This window comes from Rhodnius prolixus, unplaced genomic scaffold, assembly GCF_049639745.1.
Source record: "Rhodnius prolixus isolate KJV_2025 unplaced genomic scaffold, Rpr scaffold_1, whole genome shotgun sequence".
Classification (NCBI taxonomy): Eukaryota; Metazoa; Arthropoda; class Insecta; order Hemiptera; family Reduviidae; genus Rhodnius; species Rhodnius prolixus.
In genome coordinates this window covers 37,145,939-37,169,329 of record NW_027411581.1, presented here as the reverse complement: position 1 = coordinate 37,169,329, position 23,391 = coordinate 37,145,939, and the positions used below count along the sequence as shown (strand labels likewise).

Genomic DNA, 23,391 nt, shown 5'->3' with positions numbered 1-23,391 from the left:
ATAAGATCTTAAATATTATTTGGTACTTTTCCGTTAGCGGGGCGCAAGCGAAAAACAGTATTGGGTAAAACTGTTTTCTTTACAATTCATTAATATTTGTTTATAGTTGAACGTTTTCGACTTTTTCCGTTGACTTGGCTCGCGTTTGGTTCACAATTGGCGACATTTGCGCCCGGCTAACGGAAAAGTACCTATTATTTTTATAAATGTAAAATTCTGTTAATCTTATGAAATCCCTTTCTTATACACGAATTTTAAGTGAATATAACGTATTTATGTGCACTGATTTGCATTATAATCTTTATTTTTATTCAGGCAAGAATGATATAAACGTTATTCCACATTAATTACTTAAATTAGAAAGGTTCCATAATTGTGTTAAGTTAGACTTTTAATAATTGCTGAATCATAGTAAATAATACCTACTTCAGATACTTGGTATTGGTACCGCCTTCACAACAAAATTTTTCAAGTTCTCTAGATTAAAAGAAACTTCGATTAAAATTATTTGTTTTATTTTTGTTTCTAACACAGCGATATGCTAGTGGTGACATTCAGCGCTTTATATTGGAACCGCTACTGTTGGATTGGTTCAGTATTTTACTTAATTTCAAAACTGATATTTGAAATAAAAAAAAAAAAAGAACTACAACCAATCTTTCAATAACATTTTTAAAATTTTGGGAAAGAGTGTTTACCTATTTAAAACAATATTAACTTATATAATTAACTATTCACCAGCGGTGAAAGTATGTTTGATCAGTTACTATTTGCCTTAAAAAACACTGGCTTTCTTCGGCTGTTTGTTAATATGACCATTGTTGACATTACATCTAAATGTTATTAAAACATAGCTGAAGTCACCTTGTGTCACCTTCACGGCACATCTCCGTCATTCGAACATTCGTACGTAACGGTAAATACTTGTAAACTATCATTTCTTTTTACAACGATTTCACTTAATTGTCATCATTCTGTGGAAAGTAGAAGTTTTTCCTACCACTTTTAATTATAACCACGGCCGTTAAAATACGGAAGTTTAAATGGTGAATACCTACCACACCATGTCACCGTGAAGTCGTCCATTAGATTTGAAGGTAGGCCGTTACGTGAATCGCTTTCGTTACTCACCAATTCATTGTTCTTCTTCAATTACATTTCCTTTATATTGTTAAGCTGAAGAGCATAAGGAGCAAGTTTTCATTATTGAAAGGAAGTGAAGTAAGGTAGAACCAGAAAGGCAATCACTTCAATTAATCCCTTAAAAAATTCTTTCTTCAAGAGCCATTAAAATATATAATTTTATTCGGCATGGTTGCATTTATTTACTATAAAATATAGCAGTTAAACAAAAATCAAGTTTGAATGAAATCAAATAAATAATACTAACCGGCACAATTAATATCTAATTAATTAAACAAAAAATAAGATTCAAAAACTTCATTCATCGTAACTGCATATTCAGTTAAAGTAGTGAAAGTAGATTGAATTTATGTAAGCAAAAATGAAACAGAAGTTATTAACTTCTTGTGATTAAAAAAAAATACTTCGCCTTAAGCAATTGATGCAACACATTATTAAATGCAAATGCAATCTTCGCATTAGAAACGCACCCTCATCTTGAAAATGATTAAGCACTGTATTGAAGCCCAAACTTAATGTAGTGTTAGAGATCAGGATTGTAGTACAACCAACAATCAATCCTAGAATAGATTAAATTTTTATTACAATAAATATCTACAAAAAATAAATATGCGAAGTATCAATGTACAAAACATTGTTACCTTCATAAAAAGTGAGGATAACAAGAAAGGTTAAGATGTAGGATAAGAATGCAGGGAAAAAGGAAGGAAAAACCTGCAGCTAGTGTTGAAAGAGAAGTATGAGTTTTAGTATTTTGTGCCTCTTCCTTTGTCACTCTTTTTTTTTGTGATTCTTTTGTAGGAAATAGAAGATCGTAGGAGGCTGACGCGGCAGAGTGGATTATGATGACATTCTAGGATGGAAAGAAGTTTCAGCAGTCGATTTTGGACATAGGAGTGTATGGATAATGGACGCAGCCTCGTGGTCAATTTTAGTGCGTCGAGTAGAGTCTGTTGCGAGTCTTAGGAATTTGTTCTGTGTTGTCTGGTATTTCTTGATGATGCTATTACAAGTCAAGCTCCAGGCTTGGACCAGTATCAATCTTGAACGGAACTAGAGAGTCAATCATTGTAGAGATTGAGAAAAAGAGTTTTATCAAGTACATTTATTAAACTGCGGAGACTTTAAAGCGGATAAAATTAAACCAGATTACAATAATTCCTTCTTTGAAAAAAAAAAATGAAGCAACATTTTAAAAAAAAAAAAAAAGAAAAAGACGTTCGTACAATTAATAAAGTAATAGGAAGAGTAATGACTGACTAATAAAGCGTTAGTGGAGATGATGGTGTGTGCCCAACATTAGTAATGTTAGAAAGACCGGAACTAGAAATTAAGGAAGGAAAGGACAGCTCTATTGCGGCGATAATGTTTACGCAGTTTGCTTAATGACGAGGAAAGTTTGATAATGAATATTTTATTCCAACGGCGATGTACTCCTGGTTGGCCAGACTGTACGATTGTTCTCTTTAAACAGACTGCGGCTTTGCGCTATTACTACCAATATAGTTTCTCTCCGTAATTGTTCAGCTGGCTACCTTTCAAAACTTTTTATTTATTATATTATAATTATTTAAACTTATTGCTGCAACTATGATTTCCTCGTATTTAAGAGAAGAATTGAGTGCAACCAAATTGAAGTGAAAGAAAGTAATGGCGAAATATGAAATGATGTTGCGGAGACAAATGGTTATATTTAAAAAGGAAGATAAATTATTGCCAATTTCTTTTTTAATTTATATTTATATTTGAGCTATCGATTCATCCAAGAGGGATGAGAGACAAGAGGTAGAAAACGATTTTAAAAATAAAGACTACAATTGACATTAATTTCTTTTACCTCATGGATGAATCAGTAACCAAAGAAAAGCCAAACGAGTATTAAATCAAAACTGAAATTAAGATCTCTCGTCTCTTGGATGTATCAATACCAAAGAAGAATAATATAACAATGTGTTGATGAAACTGGACCAGGTCAGAGGTTGGACAAAGGTAAACTGTCAACTTTGACCTTGTTCATTACTCACGATGAATTAAATTTAAAACTTCAAAAAAATGGTAGGACTTTTCGATAATTGAGTTTAAAATATAAAAAATTAAGAAAAGCAATTAATTTAGTAGTAAGTAATGTAAGTTAGGATGGTTTTAGTACAGGACTGCCAACCGAATCGACTTGTTAAGTGTAGTAGAAAATAGGGGCGAGAAAATTGTTTCATAAGTTCATCTTTGAAATTTTTTTTTTATATAATCTAAACGTTTTGGCACGTAGTTTATTCCTACTAGAGGCTCTGATATGGTACCGGATGCGAAAGATGTTTAAACAATCAGGTAACTGTGAGGACATATTGCCTTTTGGTAAGGACACATTGCCGAAATGTTTGGCAATGAAATAAAAACGTATTTTCAAAATAATAATAATAATTCGTCTTTATTCAGAAATAAAATACAAAATAAATGAAAAAAAACAAAATACATTCTTGTAGACATACCTCACTGGTCCATGACCGTCGAAGGGGCATTTTCAAAATACAGACTGGTGAAACAGAGTTCTGAGAAGGTTGAGTCTTTTTCGTGAATCGTAAAATCTGAAAAAACGTCTAAACACGGATCAGCTGAAGCTTGAAAATAGTACAGTACATTTAACTATAATCAGTCCAATTCTTTGAACTAAAATTAGTAAATTTCTCTGAACGAAGAAGCACTTCAAGGAGAAGTCTTAGGGAACGCTTACATAAAGCAGGTTCCTTGAACACTCAAAACCAAAGAGAAAAAAGTTTCATAAGATACAGGCTCTTCCAAGTCCAAAGTACACCGTTGTGTGTTTACGCGGATAAGTAAGTAGCTCCTAAAGTGAAAATGTACCCTTCTTCGAATCACTTGGTAATGACATCCAATCGTATAAACAAGTTTCAGTATTTTTTAGTGCTTTTGTTTGTTTTTTTCTGTTATGCACCCGATACAATCGCCTCAAAAATGTTTTGCATCACAAAGGTCCCGAAAAACCATCGATGAAAATTGGAAAATTTAACAAGATGGCCGTCTACTCTTTTACAAAACATTTAATATTTATTTGTATCTTTTTAAAAATATTCGGACAAAAAAGAAGGGATTAAAATTGGAAGAGGAAGTTCTAGTTCTATGTACAAACACAGAGCATCGGCCCTGTATGTCCCAGGTTAGTTGTAATAAAATAAAAACATTTAATGCATTTATGTATACCGCTAAATCTCTCTTATTTTTCTTTAGAATTAGTAAATATAACCTGATTTCGGAAGTGTTGGTTAAAACTCGTATGAGCTTTCCAAGCTACACGGTCACGGCAAACCAGTTGGAGGGCAAGTGCCGTTCATTCATCGCTCTTGCTACAGACTAGCTTTCAAGAGCATTACCTTGAGCAGATAATTGCCTCTTGTACACGTATATATATACTTTTTTTGTATAAATTTGTAGTATTAACTTTCACCTGCAGTCCACCTGTTTTTAATAAAAATTAATTATTTTACCAAATTTATTGAATTATTATTGTATTTACAAATTTGCTACAAAATTTATTGACTTTTTGTATTTTAACTGGTGCAAATATGTTGTACATACGAAATAATAGTTACGATATGTTACTGTATAGATGTTACTGTAATGTAATCTCCTCGGGGAGAAAGTCCAATAAAAGTACTTTTTTCTTTTTTTCTTAAAAGTACATTGAGCCAAGCCTTATAAAGAACCTTTGACAGACCCCTACGAGATATGTGTGTACTCAGACTCTGCGATCAAGTGAATAGACTACCGATCTTCTTGATGTAAAGCCGAAGTAAACTTACGCAAGTGCCTACTGGTAAACTTATTATGCCTCTGAGGCTATGATTCTTTTTTGCGTCCACACTTTATTGTATGCACAAATATGGCATTTTACTGAGAGGGACTTTCTCGGGTCAGACATTAAATTTTTGTCCTGAATACTCGGGCATCCAAGCGATTTTTGTAGCAATACTCATCAAAATGTTTTAAATGTTTGAAAGTCAACTAGATTAAAATTTTAGTTACAGTTAACTAAAACTGTTAGTTACTGCATGTACATAAATTAGAAATAACTATTGACTAATTTCATTTAGATTGAAGTATATATATTTCGTAGTACCATTCCCTTTGAAGAGAATTCGAACCTGCAAATCAATTGCTTGGAAAAATTTTGTTTTAGCATCAAAAGCAGTATGTCCGGAGTAAACTTAAACTTATTAGTATTCAAAAATCAAATACTATCAGAATGTCCTCCAACAACTGTGAATTCCAGAGTGGAATACCAGAATTCTAACAGTGAGGAATAGAAAAAGTATCTCTCGATGGAACATCAATTCATCTTTAAATCGTAGTAATGAAAGTTAAAATTTAAACTTTTTAAGTTTAAAATTTATAAGTGATAGCAAAATAGACCCACATCCAAATTTATATGTATACTTTATGGCGACTAGTCCAATGCTGAAACAACTTCATTTTTCGACCCTAAAATTCGCCTAGAAAAGAGATAAGTAACATCAGTTTACAAAGCAAATCCTGGTAATCTAAGTTTGAAAATCAATCTAAATATTTAATATTACACTTTTATAATGGAGTAAATGTAATCTTGGCATCTTTTAATAATGTGTCTTCAACCGCAGACATTAATAAAAATGGTTTAATTCTCTTTTAAAATACAGAATATTGTACTATAAAAAAGCAGGATAATTGAAAAAAAAAAGTAAGTAAGCACAATTGATAACAATCATAAACTTTCGCTTAAAATGGTGGACTTAACTTTTATTAAAATTATTTTCTAATACAAGTAGGAAGTATAGAGGTTGAAATTATCCTATTTGAAATTAATGGGCAGCAAAAAGAACAGTTATTTAGAAATGTATGTAACAAAAAAATTAGTTATTATGGAAGAGAAAACCTAATAATGATAGAGAATTGTAACAAATCTATCTATCGATCCAGCCTCCTTGCATTGGGTTATGTAAGTTTGCTAAATCCTTTTACAGAACTTGGAAGTTATTTAATTCATATGAAAGCGGAACTCTAATCTCCCTCACACAGGTGCCCTAAATCGAATTTATTTGGACTAATGTGGAAAATAAAGGTTGGTGGTCCAAGTCCACGAAATGAGAATAAGAATTTTTAAAAAATCTTAGGATCTATTTTTATAGAAAAAACATATATGCATTCCTTTGATTTTAATTTATGATTAAAATATATAAATTTAAGGCATCTTTAATGATAAAAAATAAATAAATAAGTAAAAGTCTGATTAAAAATTTGTCTTGCATCTGTAAAAATAGACTATATCCAAGATGTTAATAATAAAATTAAACTAATATTTCTGATTAAAAGTAACACCTACTTGAAAGATAACGTGAAGTGTCATGTGCATAGCAGATGACCACTGCGAGAAAATGTGAACAATACAGGAATATGCTTGATAATATCGGCTCTTGCAGGCAAGAGTAAAAAATTAATTGTAAAGAACAATTCATTCTGTACCTTTAAGCGTGATATTCAGCGCTTAGCAACTAATTACAATATATCACATTAAGCTAAGCAAATGGTTGATTTTTAGCTCTGATGCGGATTGTAGAGAGTCAGTTTTTAATTTATTCAATTCATCATTTAAAAAACAGGAACTATTAATCTAGGAGATAGTTCTGTAGTAACTACCGCATGTCTTACACTAGAAGGCATTTCCATCAGAAATGACAATCACTAATTAATAATAGGTCATTTAAAAAACATTATACACATGCTCACCACCAATCTTCAGTTAGGCACCAACCTAAATGCTGGTGCGAAAGGTTACAGTGTTACAAGAAAGACTGACGTAACAGCTGACATCAAAGTGACAACGCTTTAAACATTTTTAAAAAAGCTTTAGCATTTTATAATGTATTCTTCAGTGGTTGGGATCAGGGACAGCAATACGGGCGGGCCCCTATCCACGGGGAGCCCAAACTCGCATTCACAATAGAATAAATAAATATAATAGCGCCCGATGTGGGAAGCTTCAGAATTCTGGTGGTTGTCGGATTACAAGGATGGTGGCGATTAGTCACTTTTGTGTAATGCAAGTTCTTAAAATAGTATACACCAACGTCTCTTACTAGCAAAGAAAATTACATTTTTTGTTTTGTTTTTGTTTAAAAGTCTATTATGATTCCAATGGAAAGCGCTGTTTTGCCATCTCATTAGAGTTGAAATCAGGAAAATGTACTGTTTTAAGAATCGCTTGACCGGAATTATAAATTTAAATCTTGATTGACTTTGATCTGTTCTCTTGTACTTATTCTCAGATAAAAACGTTAAACATGCTTCCTAATTTCGTCGCTTTTCTTTAAAATTCCTTTTATGTTTTTTATTAAAAACCTTTTTATAAAACAAGCATAGTAGCCTAATAAATTTATGTTTAGATGTACTACTTTGTTCTGAAAAAAAAATGTGTACATTTTATTTTTGGAGCTATCTAAATAAAAAAACTTACAGCATAAACTGTATAATATCTTATCTGATTGTTTAAATCAACTCTATTGGAATCAAATTTACAATGACTAGAATGCAAGCCAAAAATAAATAACTTGGGTATAACATTTATAACTTCCTTTCATTGCAATTCTCAACCTTCTAATCGATAAAGTTTTTCGAAATAGAATTAAAAAGGGCATCTATTATTTACAAGAACAACTCACAGAGTATACTGGAAGCAAGAAGTTGACTGGAAGGAAGTTTGAAGAAAAAGAATTACCATAATGTTGAGCTGGAGGTGGAACGATGAGGTTAGGAGGTCAGACAAGGCTGTCCTGGTGGCATTGAGTTAGGGAGAAAGTGGTTTAGATAGCGAGCGTAAGATGGAGCAGGTGGTGACATGCTTGTTGAGGAACTCACAGATTATACAATTGGTGGGGAGTTGTGATGCAATCATGCCAGATAGAGTGCCTTAATATTCCCAGCTTCTTCTGAATAATAAAAGGAAAGAATTCTGGCAACATTTCACTTAAAATTGTGTATTTATATTTATATATATATGTTGCACAACTTGTCACACACAATACCTCATACTATCTGATTGTGCAACTGATAATGAAATACTATATTTTCTTGTCATGGTTTCATTAAATACTAGGAAGAGTATATTAAAAGAAAATACTCATTCATTTTGCTTACTAAGCGTGCACAATTTAAGATCAATTTTGTTTTTTTAAAGAGTTGATCATTATGTGTTTGTTGATGTGATAATGTACCATCTGTGAACAATAACTATAGTTATATAATATAAATACTACTACTTCTAAACTGCAAACATGTCCCACTCTAATGGCTTTAATAAACGTATTACTCTATAACTTCTAATGATGAATTTTTTATATTTTCAAAAAGTGCGTATTTCTTATATTTATATTTTAAAATTCATTTGATGTCACAGACCTTTATGCTGGCCATTTCATTCGTAACAACTTTTTATTATAATAATGATAAAATGTACATTACGTCTACATAAATCTATAGGCACTATGTTTTAACTCTATTCCCAATTTATTTTTTGATTGATCTCTATTATGCCCTTTATCCTGTCCCATCACATACACTTGGACATTAAAATAGAAATAGACAAAGTTAGAGTTGGTTACTATTTTTATTTATTTATTTTATCATTTATTTAGATACAATCAACGCATATTTAAATTTGAATCACGGATTCAAAATAAAATTTGAATCTTCAATTCGGCTAACAGAGCAGAAATAATATACAGTTAATCAAAAGTAAAGTATTCAACAATAACTACTATTAATAACTATTACTGTTATTATTCAACAATAACTATTGATTCTCTATTGTAATTTACTGTAGTCCCTTTAATTGAGTACTTGTAGAAAAATTCTTTAACAAATTTATTGGCAGCCCTAAAAATATGCATACCTTTGTCTACTTTATATTACATGTATACAACATTGTGGGAGATTAAGAAAGTAGCTGAAAAACTATATTTTAATATTAACCCAGATTAATTATTACCTATTATTATTAACACTTGACTACTTAATTAACAATCACTTTAATGGGAGAATGCACTTAAACCTATAATTTTTATTTGAAAAATAAATAGACAAAATCATTGAAGTTGATGTAAACATTTTTTAAAAACTTTTTAAAATCTTTAGCCTTTTTTTAACTTTTATATTTTGTAGCGTTTTTCTTTTTAATCTGTGAATAATAGTTTGATTATTATAGATTAAAAGACATTAGAGTCAATCTAAGTTAAATGGTGTGCTACTTGAACAAATCTTTTGTATATGAAAATGGCCAGCGTAAGGTCTGTGACATTTTATGAATTCTAAAAAATATTAATAAAAAGTTAATACAGTAAAATTACTCAAACAAAATCAATGAAGTATTAATAAAATGTTAGGTACTTGGTATACTTTTAGCATTTAATCAACCCTTATACTTAACTTTTTTAACAGTAAGTTTTTGTTAAAGAGTACTATGTAACCTAAGTATCCGCTAGATGGCACAGACTGTACTAGTTGGCTAAATTTATTTCATCTTTAAACTAGAGGAGTCTCTAACTGACCGTTGGACTGGAATACTCCACGAAATAATCTATTATCAAACAATAAAATGGGATTCGTATCATGACTCTCTACCTAGCTAGTGCAGCTACATATTGTAAATTTCTATCGCTACCGTTCTTATAAGTATAAATAGCAGAGTATGCATTACTCACGTTAGAAATACCGCAGTATACTTCAATTTTTTATGCAAAAGTTCTTTTTATTAACAAATATATGATAATAACTTTTATAAGGAAAGTTCATCACTATAATTGAGCAAACATGTGTTTGCTCAGAGAGTGTGAGGTCTCGTTTCGTATCCACTCTCTGGATTTCTGCCCGAAAACTATTCTTCGATGTAAACCACATCTAGAAAAAAGGAAATTTCTTTTTAATATTTTTTCCTTACTATTTTGTAAAATATTAATTGAACAATAAAGCGATTAATAAGATAGCAATCGGATGGTACTACTATTGATTTTCGGTCGTAATTTATCGTTTAATTCTTATAACTAGAGAATTTTTTGACTATATTATTCTACACTCGCGTAACTAGTAAAGAAGAAGGCTCGCAAATAAGCAAATAGTAATTCATTCAAATTGTTTATAGACGCAAGAAAATGTTAAACTTCTCCCGATCTCTCAGTTCGTCCTATACATTTATTTCAATGATTATACAATCCATTAAAGTGACTCTTGAGTCTATCCAATTAGCAAAAGTAAAAAAGAAAATTTACCAATTAATTTATAAGATTGTAAATCCACCTTGTTTAGCCCTGCACACAAAATGACAGCCATGACAGTAATTTCCTGCACGAAAATTCACTTATCTGACTCATTAAATGAAGTTTGTTTCAAATGGATATAAGACGTTTGTATTCACGGTTAATTAAATAAAAACAATAAGCGCAACCTAAAACCACAAATAAAGCTTTTCAACGGATCAACGGACCTTAAAATAAAGTGGAAAATGGTATAAAATTTAATTGATTTGAAAATTCACTTTTGACTGCTCAACTTCGCAGTTATTTGTAGACTTAATAGTAATGGTATTGAGCAAATTTGTGGCTAATAAAGTTTTGTTTTTTTTTGTTTATACTAAGAACTGTATACACCATCTTTAAAGCTTGTTCGTAGAAATTAAATTTGTCAGGGTATTAAGAATTAAAGAAAAATGTAATGTTGTGAATCTTTTTAAATGAATTATTTTATAAATTTATTATAGAATAATTTCGTTATACGAAAACAACCCATCATCATTAAACCAAATGTTCCATCATTTGAAATCAAATTAAACATCTCAAAACATTAAAACCTTCAATAATTCTATTTTGGGTCAAAAGATTTAATTTACAATGTAAGTATTTTTAAATTATCTCATTATTCTTTGTTTTCAATTTGTTGCAGTGTCAGATTCAAGTGGAAAATATAACGGAGGATTTTTCTGGGGCAATGGTTACTGGATGGGCTCTGCTACACATTGTAATAACATCCAGCCAATTCCTCCATTTCCTTTAGGATTTTATGTCATCAAGGCTCACATCCAACTTAATAAATCACTCACACCACAGGTTCGTAGAATATTTTCCTAGTATTCTTTTTTAATTAAGTTATTTATTTTATTTCTTTGTTCTATGTAGGGCCTTCACCTCCTCAGTAATGGCTGTCCAAGCGTTTCTATCTTCAGCTTTTCTTCTCAACTGTCTGATTCCCAGCATTCTGAGGCACTCCTCCAGTCCCTTAGACCATCTCCTTTTAGGTCTTCCTATTTCTCGTCTTCGGTCGGTTCTTATACAGCTTTTTGACTTCTCGATAGGTCCCAGCCATTCCAATCTTCTTGCTTTAACCCCGGCATCTAAATCCGGCGATCCGTATAACTCCTCAAGATTCGTGTTACTTTTTATCCTCCATTTATTCAGTTGGGCCCAAAAATCTTCCGCAAACAGACGCTTTTCCCGTATTCTGAGCTGCTTACTATCGCTCTCATTTAGTATCTAGGTTTCCGCAAGCACACATAACAAGTGGCCGTATGACCTCAGTTTATAATTAGGAGAGATAGCTTTTGATCTTATGATGTTATTCAGCACAAACATACATCTACTTCCGGCAGCCATTCTTTCTTTTATTTCACTTTTAACTTCCCTACCTTGGCTAAATAGGGTTCCTAAGTATTTAAATGCTTTAACATTTTCAATTGCCGTACCGATTAGATTCACGACCGGAGCTCACCGCTCATATAATTTTTCATACAATAATTCACCTCCTCCTTCTTCTTCTTCGTCAAAGTATTTGGCCCACATCTTTCTTGGCTCTTCTTCACCTCCGATCATTTCGCCATTCTTTCACTAAAAATGTTAACATGAGGCTGAAATCCTTTCCTTCCGTTTTTCACCGCCACATAACATTCTTTTATTCTATTGCGCTTTCCATCTTTCTCCATCGTTATTTCTGATTAAGCCTGAACCGAAATTTCCATTAGCGCTTGCTCCATGAAAGACTGTATGGCTTCCTGACCGAAAATCACCTTCACTTTTCCATCTAATCTCCTGAATTGCCGCAATACTTATCTAATATTTCTATAATTGTTCTGTTAAATTATTCAATGCACCAGGTTCCACAAATTTCGCACATTTCTTATAGCGAGCCAAAAATCATATCCATATGCTAGCCTAAATCGTCCCGTTTCGAAACCCTGTTTTTTTACTGTTTGGCTTTCCAACAATTAGTTGTTTTAATAAGGTGGTGGCTTTAACTCTACGTCTAACTCTCGCTGCTTCGGAGAACCTAGGATTTTTTGGAGGTTTTTCTCTTTCATCCAAAGAAGGACTTAAACTTAAGGACGGAAACCATAAGATGCGTACTGTGATGCCTTAATGTTTGAATTTACCGTTACTGTTTTGTTAGATGTTCTGATGAATCCGCATGATGTACTGAGCGTAGGTACCCGTGGGGTTGCTACCCCCAAAGTGATTGCATGCGACAATCACCCCTTGCAGGAATTAAGTTATTACAATCTAGATATTTAGAGAAGGTCATTAAGCATTTTAGTAATTACTTTTTCCACCTAGTTTTATGCTAAATTAATCCAAACACTACATATTATTTACTTGAATATTTATAATTTAAGAAAATTCTATTGTTTCTGTATAATCGATTACTGGTAAATATTTAAGGAGTTCAAGGAAAGTCGACAAAGTTAACAAAGTCAGATATTTTTTTTTTAAGCTGCTAGAATTTTTATATTAAATAGAATCTGCTCAGGAGAAGAGAAATATTTTTGGCACCGGGCCTGGCCCTGGTGCTGGATGATCCTGGATGATCATATTCACACCGTCCAATTGAAAAGTGATCAGCTCAAGTCTATTCGAATTTAAATGATCAAATTACCTTCAGAACATTTTTTTTTATTATATTATTTTTGTATATTGCTTATTAGTTTCTCTTTTTAAATTTTTATTTGCTTTAATTTGTTGTTTGAAAGTTGTATTGTACATAAATATTTAGTATTTCAAGACCTATGTACATTCTTAAACCCGAGTTTAAATTATTTTCTTTTGGAAATTTGAATAAGGATTTTTTTTTTAATGAAAATAAATGAATATGATATAGGACACCAAAAACAGCGATATAGTTTATAGAATATAGTATTAAGCTACAGTTATAAAGCCCACCGTCCCTCATTGCTTGAAAAAGTGCGTTGTGATAGATTTGTAAAAACAATCTTTACTCCCGTTGGGTCCCTCCATTGCTGAATTTGAAAGACAAAAACTCCAAATCAGTTCGTTTTAATTATTTAAAAATTAATAGGAAATCCATTTTGATTGATACTTTTATTTACCTTACACTAGTTCTATTTTTTTATTTTAATTTTGTTAAAATCTTTTTCAGTCCCATAGTCAGCTGCTGGGCGTTTGTCTCCCATTGTCATGCACTCCAACAGAAGCCGAACAAATCTTAAGGATCTCCGTTAATCAGTCCGAATTACAGGCACATAGAGAAGTGGAACTGTCGCAAATTAAAACTCCGCACAATGTATATTACTTCTCTAAAGATCCAACTTTTTGGATATTGGTGTAAGCCCGTTTCATACAACAAATTAAGTTGATTCATCTTCAAAATAATATCTAATATGAAAGTGATTTGAATTTTCTGAAAGTTTCTTTAAGTGTTTTAAGATTTACAGAAAATAGGTTTTTGCAAAATTGTGAGTTAAGTGAAATACAAACATCAATATTAGGTTTCATTATCAGTATGTTACTGAGCGATGTGTGGTATTTTATATTATCTGCGAAGTTGAATTTTAAACCAAAAAACATTAGTTGAGTTGTCCTTAAATAAAACAAAAATTCTGGTTAAGGCTTTTACTTACTTTGCTTTACATTTTCAATCGCAATATCTGAAGATTCAAGAGGCGCTTACGTGACAATTTTTACTTAACAAATAAATCTGAAATATTTGGCAAAGAACATTTCTTTTAATGTATTCTAGGAACATATGCGTTAGGCTTCCTTAAAAAAAACTCTGTTCATCCATCTCATTACTTTAATAAATGTTAACAAAAATTCATAAAATTCTACAATGATTAAATATACATATAATGATTACTTACTTCTTCATAAATTTATTTACTTAAGATATTGCATCGAAAGAAAGACATTTAATTTTGTCGTGCTCGCTTCTTGAACGAATTTTTCCTCTTCTCTCTGCGTATATATTCGTATTCCCTGTCCCCTTGGGAGTTCACGGAATCATAATTGATTGGACATTTGAAGTCCAAGTGTCTTCTTATATTCAAAAAGTAATTCTTTACTTAAAGGCACACTGACAATTAGTAAATGTAATGAGAAAATGAATCTCTTTCCGGTTAGAGGAGATTTTTCATGCTACTACTCTAACAGTAATTTTACTATTTTTTCTAAAAGTAAGTGCGCCAAATTTTAATCGCTTGATAATCGCATAATTACAATGCAACCTTGATAATCGGACCTGTGCAATTGGAATGCTCGTTAATCGGAATACTTCTAGCCATGTTTGAATTTCATAGATCATACCCACATTGAGGTACAAATTTTCTTTGGTTCAAGTTTTTCTAGCATTCATAACTTTTTCGGTCACATATTTAAAAAACTTAATCTTAAATTTACATGCATTAAATTCCTTAAATTTTTGAGTCTTTCCAAACCATTTATTAACTACAACATCCCGATACCTATTAACCAGTTCCTTTAATTGAAATTCTATTGTACACATTTTGTTCAACAATAAGTTCTTTTACATTTGTTCACCGCGTAACAGGTCCATTAGTGTTTTTTTTTTTAAATTTTAATTTATTACTGACTTGACGCTTGATTATTGTTACATAGCTTTTTATTATACTGGTCTGAAGAATTCAACCACTTATATATCATACCTGTACCGTTCTCTCTGAGCGCATTGGGATTTTTTCTGTAGATTTTGGTTTGTGCAGAGACTTGTAATAGCTCTTCTTTTGCGTTATCACTACATTATCTTGATGATTTTATGGCATACTCAGATAATATAGCAGTATTACCAATAGTGAAGGAAGCCTTATTATAAGAGGAATTCAGATTCCCTCTACAAACCTGAATTCAGATCTGAATCCATCCAGAAAACAATGAAAATGAATGAAAGACACTATATTATATGAAGCATAAAATCAGATCACCGTCCAACATTGTGGATTTATTCAAACTGGGTTACATTTAAATATATTTCTTTTTAATAATCTTCTCACTTTACTCTTAATTTTTTCAGATTTGTAACCTCACTAGTAATTCTTCTAGCTATTTGTGGCACGTCTTTAGACATGTATCAAGAATATTCTTCTGATAAAAGAAAACGAGCTAAATACGTATATGATAATTATACTTATGAAATAGCTAAAACCCATCATCAAGAAGTGATCACGACCACAATCAAAGTACCAGTGGGAGCGAACAACAACGAAAGTAATATGGGCATATAACTATAGCCTGTTCTTTACTATAATTTTGCTAATTAACCTGCAACAATTTTCATTCATATTTCTAAAAATCTGCTGTCGGTTTACAGACAGTGAAGCAGAATCATCAGAAAGGAATTCTGTTAACAGCGAAGAAATGGCGAGCAGGTTTAGTAAGTATGGTTGTACATTATTTTGTTTAAGAAGGTACACACTATGTTTCTACTGAAATTAATAACTAAATAAAGTCAGATCCTAATGTCGACTTTGGTGAGTATCTCAGTACCAATCGTAATTCAGCTTTGTAGGAACACATTTATTTTTAAAGTAATAAAACGTTTGATCGCCCATCAAAAGAAGACTTCATATTTCTACTCAAAATGAAATTCATATTTAATAAAAGTAATAAAATAATCGGCAACCCTACTCAGCAAAACCTTAATACGTCTCGAAACCTCAATTGGAAAATTAAGGCGGTCTTTAGCCTGAACTTTATGCAAGAATAAACAAACAAAAAAGTTTAAAATATCTCCCTATTCTTAGCATCTTTTTTGTTATTGAGATCTGAAAGAGAGACCTGAATCGCCCAGGTGAGGTAAATTGCAGTAAAGGGTTCCATTCCCGTTCTAGGCCTTGGAATTTAATAGGTACCTATATTATGAATATAATGCACATTATTTCCAAGACAATTAATTTGATGGAGCGAAGTTGTTTGCCGCAAAGCTCGGATTACTTTATTTTTTAAGCTAACTGAAACAATTAGAAACGATTAATAATAAAAATAACTAATAAAAAAATTAGCCATCGAATAAAGATTAGTGGACTACCCTTTAATAGTAGTTTATTAACCTCTAGTGAAGCATGTTGGGGATCTTTCATTTTACTTATTGGTTGATTTTTAAACCAATACCTTTTGTTTGAGTACTTGTTTCAATTCAACCTCTCACTAGCAATAATAGATAATGAAAATTGAGAAAATTTTGCTAAATTGAGAAATATTGAATGAATTTATTCCCAAAACTATGGTAAACAAAAAAAGTTGTATCATTAAATTGCGCTGAATTAATTTCTGATAAGTGGAAGGACAATGGTTGAATAGACTATAATGCCCTTAGTCACTTAAATTTAAATACAAAATAAATTTCATTTTTTTCAGGTCTTTTATGGAGAGAAATTTTATTATCTTTTTCACTAAAAAAAAATATTGTGACTATTTGTGAAAAATCTGTTGGCGAAGATACAATTCCCACCATACATGGACTAAGGTCGATAAGCATGGCATGGGTAATATTGGGACATACATGCATCATAGCGTTTAAATATTCTGGTAATTATGCAATCGGATTAATGTAAAATTTTAAATTAATACATAATGGAATATGGCATTCAGGAATATTTGACTGTTCTTTTTGCTTAGAATATTTTAAAAAGTACTGCTACTACTCTAAGACGACTCTATTAAGAATGTTTGATGCTTCATCACTGCGAAAACTGCTTAATATTAACGATAATTCTTTACTAAGATATCTCATTCGATGATTATATTAAATTATCTTTTTAATATTTCCAGATAATATGGCATACAGATCGCTAGTAGAAAGAGAACTGGCATTTCAAACTATTAATAATGGCGCTTATTCTGTGGATACATTCTTCTTCATAAGGTAGTTAATTACACTTCTTACTTTTCCGGTTTTAAATAATCAGGTCGCCTTCAAAATAGAAACAATGCAAATAAATACATTATAACAAAAACTCTTGCAAATCAAAGTCGTAGTGTGGCTTCACAATAAGATTCTGTTTCTTTTCACAGTGGACTTTTGGTATCTTTCTTATATTTTCGTACAACTGCAAAGCATGATATGACTAAACTGACGAAAGCAACTGGTTTTATGTCTAAGGTATTAGAATTTTTGGGCTTAATTGGATACAGATTTGCGAGGTAAATATCTGTGAATATATTTTTTTAATTTTTAAGGCTACAGAATTAAGAGGCAAAAAGTGTAACCAAAGTTTTTAGACAAAATTTTGTAATTAAACTTTCTAGATAATCCTTTGTAATTCATAAGTTATGATTGAAAATTTTCTTAAAAGTTTGAATTTTTAGCCCTCAATAGAGTCCACTAGGTTGCGATGGTATGTTTTGGCCGACAAAAACTGTAGGTTATCACTGCAGTGGATACTCGGGGATGTGGGACTCCCTGGGAATGAGAAAGCCGATTATTTGAGAAAGAAAGGTGCATCGCTGAACCAGCCTTTTCTTCCCATTCCTTATGCATAATGTTTCAGACCAACGGGAATAGAGATTAGCCGAGATTAGCAAAAAAACGGTGCCTACTAGCCGAGCCACGGTCTCGCATAGAGGCAGACCTCTTAAGGAAGAAAGCCATTTTTTTTTTTTTTTTTTTTTTTATTTCAATATTAATTAATTTTTTTTAGACTGACAGCACCATATTTTTTTGTACTCGGATGTGTACAAGTTTCAATGAAATGGTTCCATTATAATTCAGTTTTTGAAACACCAACATCTGATTATATTAACTGTCCGAAATATTGGTGGAGAAATATGCTGTATATTAACACTCTATTTCCAGTTCAAGACATGGTAAATTGTTTTAAGATAATTCTTAAATTGTTGGTAAAATTTATCCATTAACTGTTTATAAATTTTAGGCTATAATAATGATTAAGCTATTATTATAATAGATTTTAAATTAAAAAAATTAATATATAAAACATTTTTGTTTCAAATAAAAAGCTTTGCCATCTCAAAATTTATTTTGATTTGTAGTTTCTTATTAAAATTATTAGATTTTCTGAAACTAAATGAAACAATAAATTAATTTTAGTGTATGCTTTGGAGTTGGTACCTTGCTGATGATACCCAGTTTTATGTATTAGGCGCTCTAATACTGATATTTTCTGTAAAGTAAGTTTAGAATTTGTTTTGTGTATATTTATTCATTGTTTAACATTCTAATTATTAAAAATTATTTTCTAGACATTTCAAAGTTGCATTTGGAATCATGTCGGTACTTTTAGTGAGCTCATGGGGCACAACTGCTATGATTGCCTATAACAATAACCACGTTCCAAAGTTAGTAAATTCGAATTTTATTTTTTCTTTCATTTGAATCTAACATTTTAATATTGTTATAAAAAATTCAAAACGTCAAAATCAATGTTATTTAATAATTTCTTGAATTACTTTTTAGTGAGGATGATCCATTGGCATTATTTGACAAGATTTATGATAAACCATGGACTAGATTAGGCCCGTACTTAGTTGGAATGTCAGTAGGGTGGATTTTGTTTAGAACCGATTGTAAAATTAAAATGCATAAGGTAAAATACATTTGTTGTGCATTTTCTGAGTAAATACAGAAAGTTATTTATTTATTTATTTTAATATTAATAGCAAAGCATTTGCTTCCGCCTCTGACCACGACACCTAATATGGTTATTGGACGCTAAGCACCATTAGAAAAATGGGCAAAATTTTTAATCTAACGATAAAAACATAAATTAAAAACGAAATAATCGGTGCAAATGATTTTCAGGTAACCGTAATAATAGGCTGGCTAGCGTCAGCGACCCTACTACTGTTCCTTGTGTATGGTTTGTATGGAAGTAAATTGAGCCCCGTTTCAGCAGCAGCTTTTTCATCATTATCACACTCAGCTTGGGCTCTTTCTTTATCCTGGATTGTGATTGCTTGTTCAACAGGCTATGGAGGTAAGAAATATATAACAATTACCTACTTGTAAAAATTAAATTAAATAATTTAACATTACAAATTGATTGTTTTTTAGGTTACGTTACGAAAATATTATCTTCCAGTATACTGTATCCATTCAGTCGTGTAACATATTGCGCATACTTGGTACATCCATTCGTTATTCGTATTTTTGTCATGAGGATGGAAACTCCCCTTCATTTGGGTATTGAACTGGTGGTAAGTATTATTTATAGTTTTTGTTGCTTTTACGTGTGCAACTGATAAATTTAGGCTAGTGAATTCAATTTGAACACAGTCATCTCTACTCCTTCGTCTCAACTGATATTTCTTTCTTCACTGTAGTGAATGCCTAAGGGGAGTGATCTTTATCTGTAGGCAAAACCGTTCGAAGACTCAACAGTCATTGTACCACCATTGCTTTTTCCTAAGAATGCTTATAAGAAGACAAGTATCAGGAAAGGGTGCATATTAACTATTTATTCACTGGGTAGCAGAACACGGGGACCGTCCCTCTCCGGTATTGGCCTTTGCTACCAGGTCCTTACTGATGTTGTTTCCCATCTTTCTCATGAAGCTACTAGTTCAACGACGAGTACAAGCAAAATGAGCCAGCGTTTGCACCAATGTTTATGCTGGTTCTGAGAAATTTGAGTACTCGATAAAGAAAAATAAAATAATGATATTGTAATCAAGTTTATGCAGTACTAAAAAATTAAAAAATAAGTAGTAGTGGCAGTCCAACCATACTGAAATAAGCCTGATGAATGTTTTTAAGGAAAAGAAACTAAACAGCTATTTAAAGTCTGAGCACAGATTCATTGCTAATCTTAAATAAATAATAGTCGTGGCGGATCTTTTGATTAATGGTGATGGTTGTGAATTTTGCGGAACTGCTAAAGTTCCTAACCTCATTATAATACAGAAATTTCAATTAAACTGTTAGGTTACTGACGCCTCATACCAAGTTTCAAACGATGCACTCTACACGGATCTTAGCATACTTTTTTTAATAATATAATTAAAACAAAATATAAAAAGTTTTAACATTAGCATAACACATCTCTCTCATAACAAATCCAAGAAAACTGCACAACCAAAGGACCCTGCAACAAGACACTAAGAAAGAAGTGTCCCAGAGATAAACTTGGTTGCTAACTACCATTTCACTGCCGATGACAGATAATTCTCCACTAATGCTCTTCAGTTACCGCTTCTTTGTATTCAATGGCAATTCTTGTAATTCAAACAATAATATGCTTTATCAGTGTTATATATGTAATATATATTACATAGTCTATAATTGGCAAACTTTAGAGAAATATCTGCTTAGGATATCTAGGAAGGATTAGCTTCAGAAGTTTTTTTTTTTTAATTTCTTAACTTCCACCTAAACACTTTTAAATAATTATTTTCCCTCTCATTTTTCCATGTTGTTCATTCTTGTTCTTAATATTAAAAATAAGATAAATAGCAAGAAATATTTGGTATACAATTTCATAATGTAGACTTTTTTTTACAGATTATAATGTTCATTGGCCATCTTGTGATGTCATACCTAGTGTCGTTTGTAATTTCACTGCTGTTTGAAGCTCCAATTGTATCTTTATTAAGGATTATATCGCCTACTAAGAGGAAATCTAAGGTCAATAATCCATAAAAAATTGAAGAGAAAAAATGCTAGGAGTTGCATTCCTACAAATTTAGTAGGAAATCGTTAAACTCCACCTATTTAAAAATTATGTATAAAAAGTAAGTAATCTCTGAGAAGATGTTCACAGACAATAATTAGGGCTGATTGACTGTTAAAAGTTTTTTTGTACATAAATTTCTTTTTCGAAGTAATTGACGGACTGCTAATAAATCACCGTGTCTAAATCACTGTGTATAAATGTAGATAGGAAAATAGTCACTATTATAGTATTGTAGTAAATAGTGATTTAGTTCGTTTTTTTTTTTCTTTTTGTAAATTTGAATGAAGTGAAGCTGTGCAATATTAATCAAGCACGGAAGACAATGTCGAAATAAAAAATGCAGAATATGGAGCGATGCAAAACTTTACTTTTGAAGAAAAATTATCTTCGTTCAGGCAAGAGCCTATGCCTATATTTCTTTGTAAGTCTGTACTTTGTTTTTATTTGTCTTATATTTATAAACTTATTTTTGAAGCATAATACCAGTTAAAGAACTGAAAAAAGTTAAGGTAAAGTTCAATTAATAGGGAGCCCTATTTAATAGGAGAAGTGGGTTGGATATAACTGTTCTTTTACACACTAACTATTGTTATCAACAAGAGAACAACTAAAATAGTGATTCAGAAGTTAAAAAGAATTATGAATAATTGATACTGTTCAAATTGAGAACATAAACATAGAAGAAAACTGAATGGTTTTGCTCCATAAAGACAGGATTGGACGGTAAAACTAATAATCTGTAGAAAATCTCTAGTTAATTAAAAAAACAAAAAACGTTTTATACTGATATTCATTTAACACTAAATTATTATTATTGTACACAAGCTGAAATTAATTAATCAAGATAAAAATTAACGTGCATTGCTGTATATGGAGTTTTAAATAAAAAAAGATGGAAATGATTTAAAAAAAAAAAATAATACCTAAGCAAACAAGATGTGATGTAAGTAAATAGATGTGGCAAGAACGTTTGTATGTTTTGAGAGTATGTGGTCTGAGTTTTAGAAACATACTGTCAAAACAGAATGATGTTAGTGATATTTATAGTGAAAGACAAGGACAAAATGAAAACAATTAACTAACGAATAAAATCATTTCACTTTTTTGATTGAAAGAACCATTTTTTTTAGAGAATGATTTAAATTTCAAGTTTTTTATTTTTATAAATCTGTTTCCATCACGACCTTTTTAAAATTTTTGGAGCAATTTAAAATCAATAGGGACAGGGGAAGTATCCATCTGTCATACGTTCGCCGGGTTTTTGGATTTGATTGCTTTTGTCAGGAATTTTAAATTCATCTCATTAAAATTATTCACCATGGAACAGTAATATTTTTATGTCTAATGAAATAATTTGCAATAAATTATTTCAAGTGAATATTCATTCTAGTAGTAATCAAACTTCGAAATCAACTAATCTAAGTTTTTAATTGTCAACATGTTTCATAAAGAAAGTTTGGAGACTTCTGATTTAGTTGGGTCAGATTTCTAAACAATTCCTATTATTTCTTCAAGTATTTCCTCCACAATAAGGATAACTAAAAGGAAGAAATGAAAATTATACCAATACAAATACATATTTAATTTTAACATAACATACAAACAATCTGGCCAATTTGTCAGATCCTTAAAAAAAAAAAAAAAAAAGAGGGAAAACAAATCTTACTTATTACAATTTATATATATTTTGCTACTAATATCATTTCCTTTTGTTTTTAAATTTATTATTATTATTTTTATTATTATTTTTTTTTACACTGATATGACTTTGAAGAAGAATCAGATGATTAGTGTCAAAGTTTTAGAATGATTACATCAGCTATTGGAATGTAATGTAAAGAGTGATATGAAAAGGACAAGTTTTTATTTAATCCCTTAATTTTTATAATTAACAGTAAAGAGCTGTTATTTTTATAGTTATTATTTCATTGTTTTGTCAAGTAATAAAATTTCATGTTTGAATTGTGATATGTATATTTACAATCATGATAAATATTAGATATGTTTACGTTGTGTCTTCAGTTATCGCACTTACAAGTTCACTAACGGCTTTGCCCAAGTCACCTGTAATTAATTAAACACAGTATATAATTAATTGTATTATTTATAAAATTTGGTAAAAAAATTATGTAATTTTATTTAATGTATTTATAATAAAATATTTTAAGAAAATTTTAATGCATTCTGTTTAGAATATTACTTCCTTTATCAATTTTACATTGAATCCTAATAAGAAATAAATACCTATAATCTTCCTGTGGCTGCGTAAAAAGACAAAAACAAAT

At 30.8% G+C, this 23,391-nt stretch overlaps 2 protein-coding genes and 1 long non-coding RNA gene across 12 annotated transcripts in view; 1 reads left to right on the top strand and 2 right to left on the bottom strand.

Annotated features, from left to right (window-relative positions):
• Positions 1-22,528, top strand: part of LOC141448209 (O-acyltransferase like protein) — an 89,180-nt gene extending 66,652 nt beyond the window's left edge. The window contains exons 2-15 of the mRNA XM_074116413.1: positions 11,122-11,285; positions 13,603-13,787; positions 15,490-15,683; positions 15,787-15,849; positions 16,833-17,003; positions 17,247-17,340; positions 17,490-17,618; positions 18,116-18,281; positions 18,526-18,605; positions 18,678-18,773; positions 18,892-19,021; positions 19,237-19,411; positions 19,489-19,631; positions 20,935-22,528. Coding sequence (XP_073972514.1) covers positions 11,122-11,285; positions 13,603-13,787; positions 15,490-15,683; positions 15,787-15,849; positions 16,833-17,003; positions 17,247-17,340; positions 17,490-17,618; positions 18,116-18,281; positions 18,526-18,605; positions 18,678-18,773; positions 18,892-19,021; positions 19,237-19,411; positions 19,489-19,631; positions 20,935-21,072 — 1,928 coding nt within the window. The 3' untranslated portion in view covers positions 21,073-22,528. The remainder of the gene's footprint in view (positions 1-11,121; positions 11,286-13,602; positions 13,788-15,489; positions 15,684-15,786; positions 15,850-16,832; positions 17,004-17,246; positions 17,341-17,489; positions 17,619-18,115; positions 18,282-18,525; positions 18,606-18,677; positions 18,774-18,891; positions 19,022-19,236; positions 19,412-19,488; positions 19,632-20,934) is intronic.
• Positions 1,177-8,516, bottom strand: LOC141448304 (uncharacterized). The gene is made up of 4 exons (XR_012454946.1): positions 7,851-8,516; positions 4,403-4,614; positions 3,630-3,725; positions 1,177-1,703 (listed from the first exon to the last, which is right to left on the bottom strand). It is a non-coding gene; the product is annotated as an uncharacterized lncRNA (long non-coding RNA).
• A 145-nt stretch (positions 22,529-22,673) lies between the features above and the next one.
• Positions 22,674-23,391, bottom strand: part of LOC141448166 (dystrophin, isoforms A/C/F/G/H-like) — an 898,384-nt gene continuing 897,666 nt past the window's right edge. For 9 of the 10 annotated variants that reach the window (XM_074116303.1, XM_074116369.1, XM_074116361.1 and 6 more), the window contains one exon: positions 22,674-23,170. In XM_074116303.1, coding sequence (XP_073972404.1) covers positions 23,112-23,170 — 59 coding nt within the window. In that variant the 3' untranslated portion in view covers positions 22,674-23,111. Of the gene's footprint in view, positions 23,171-23,350; positions 23,368-23,391 lie in introns of all 10 variants that reach the window. The other variant, XM_074116317.1, reaches the window with a different exon arrangement.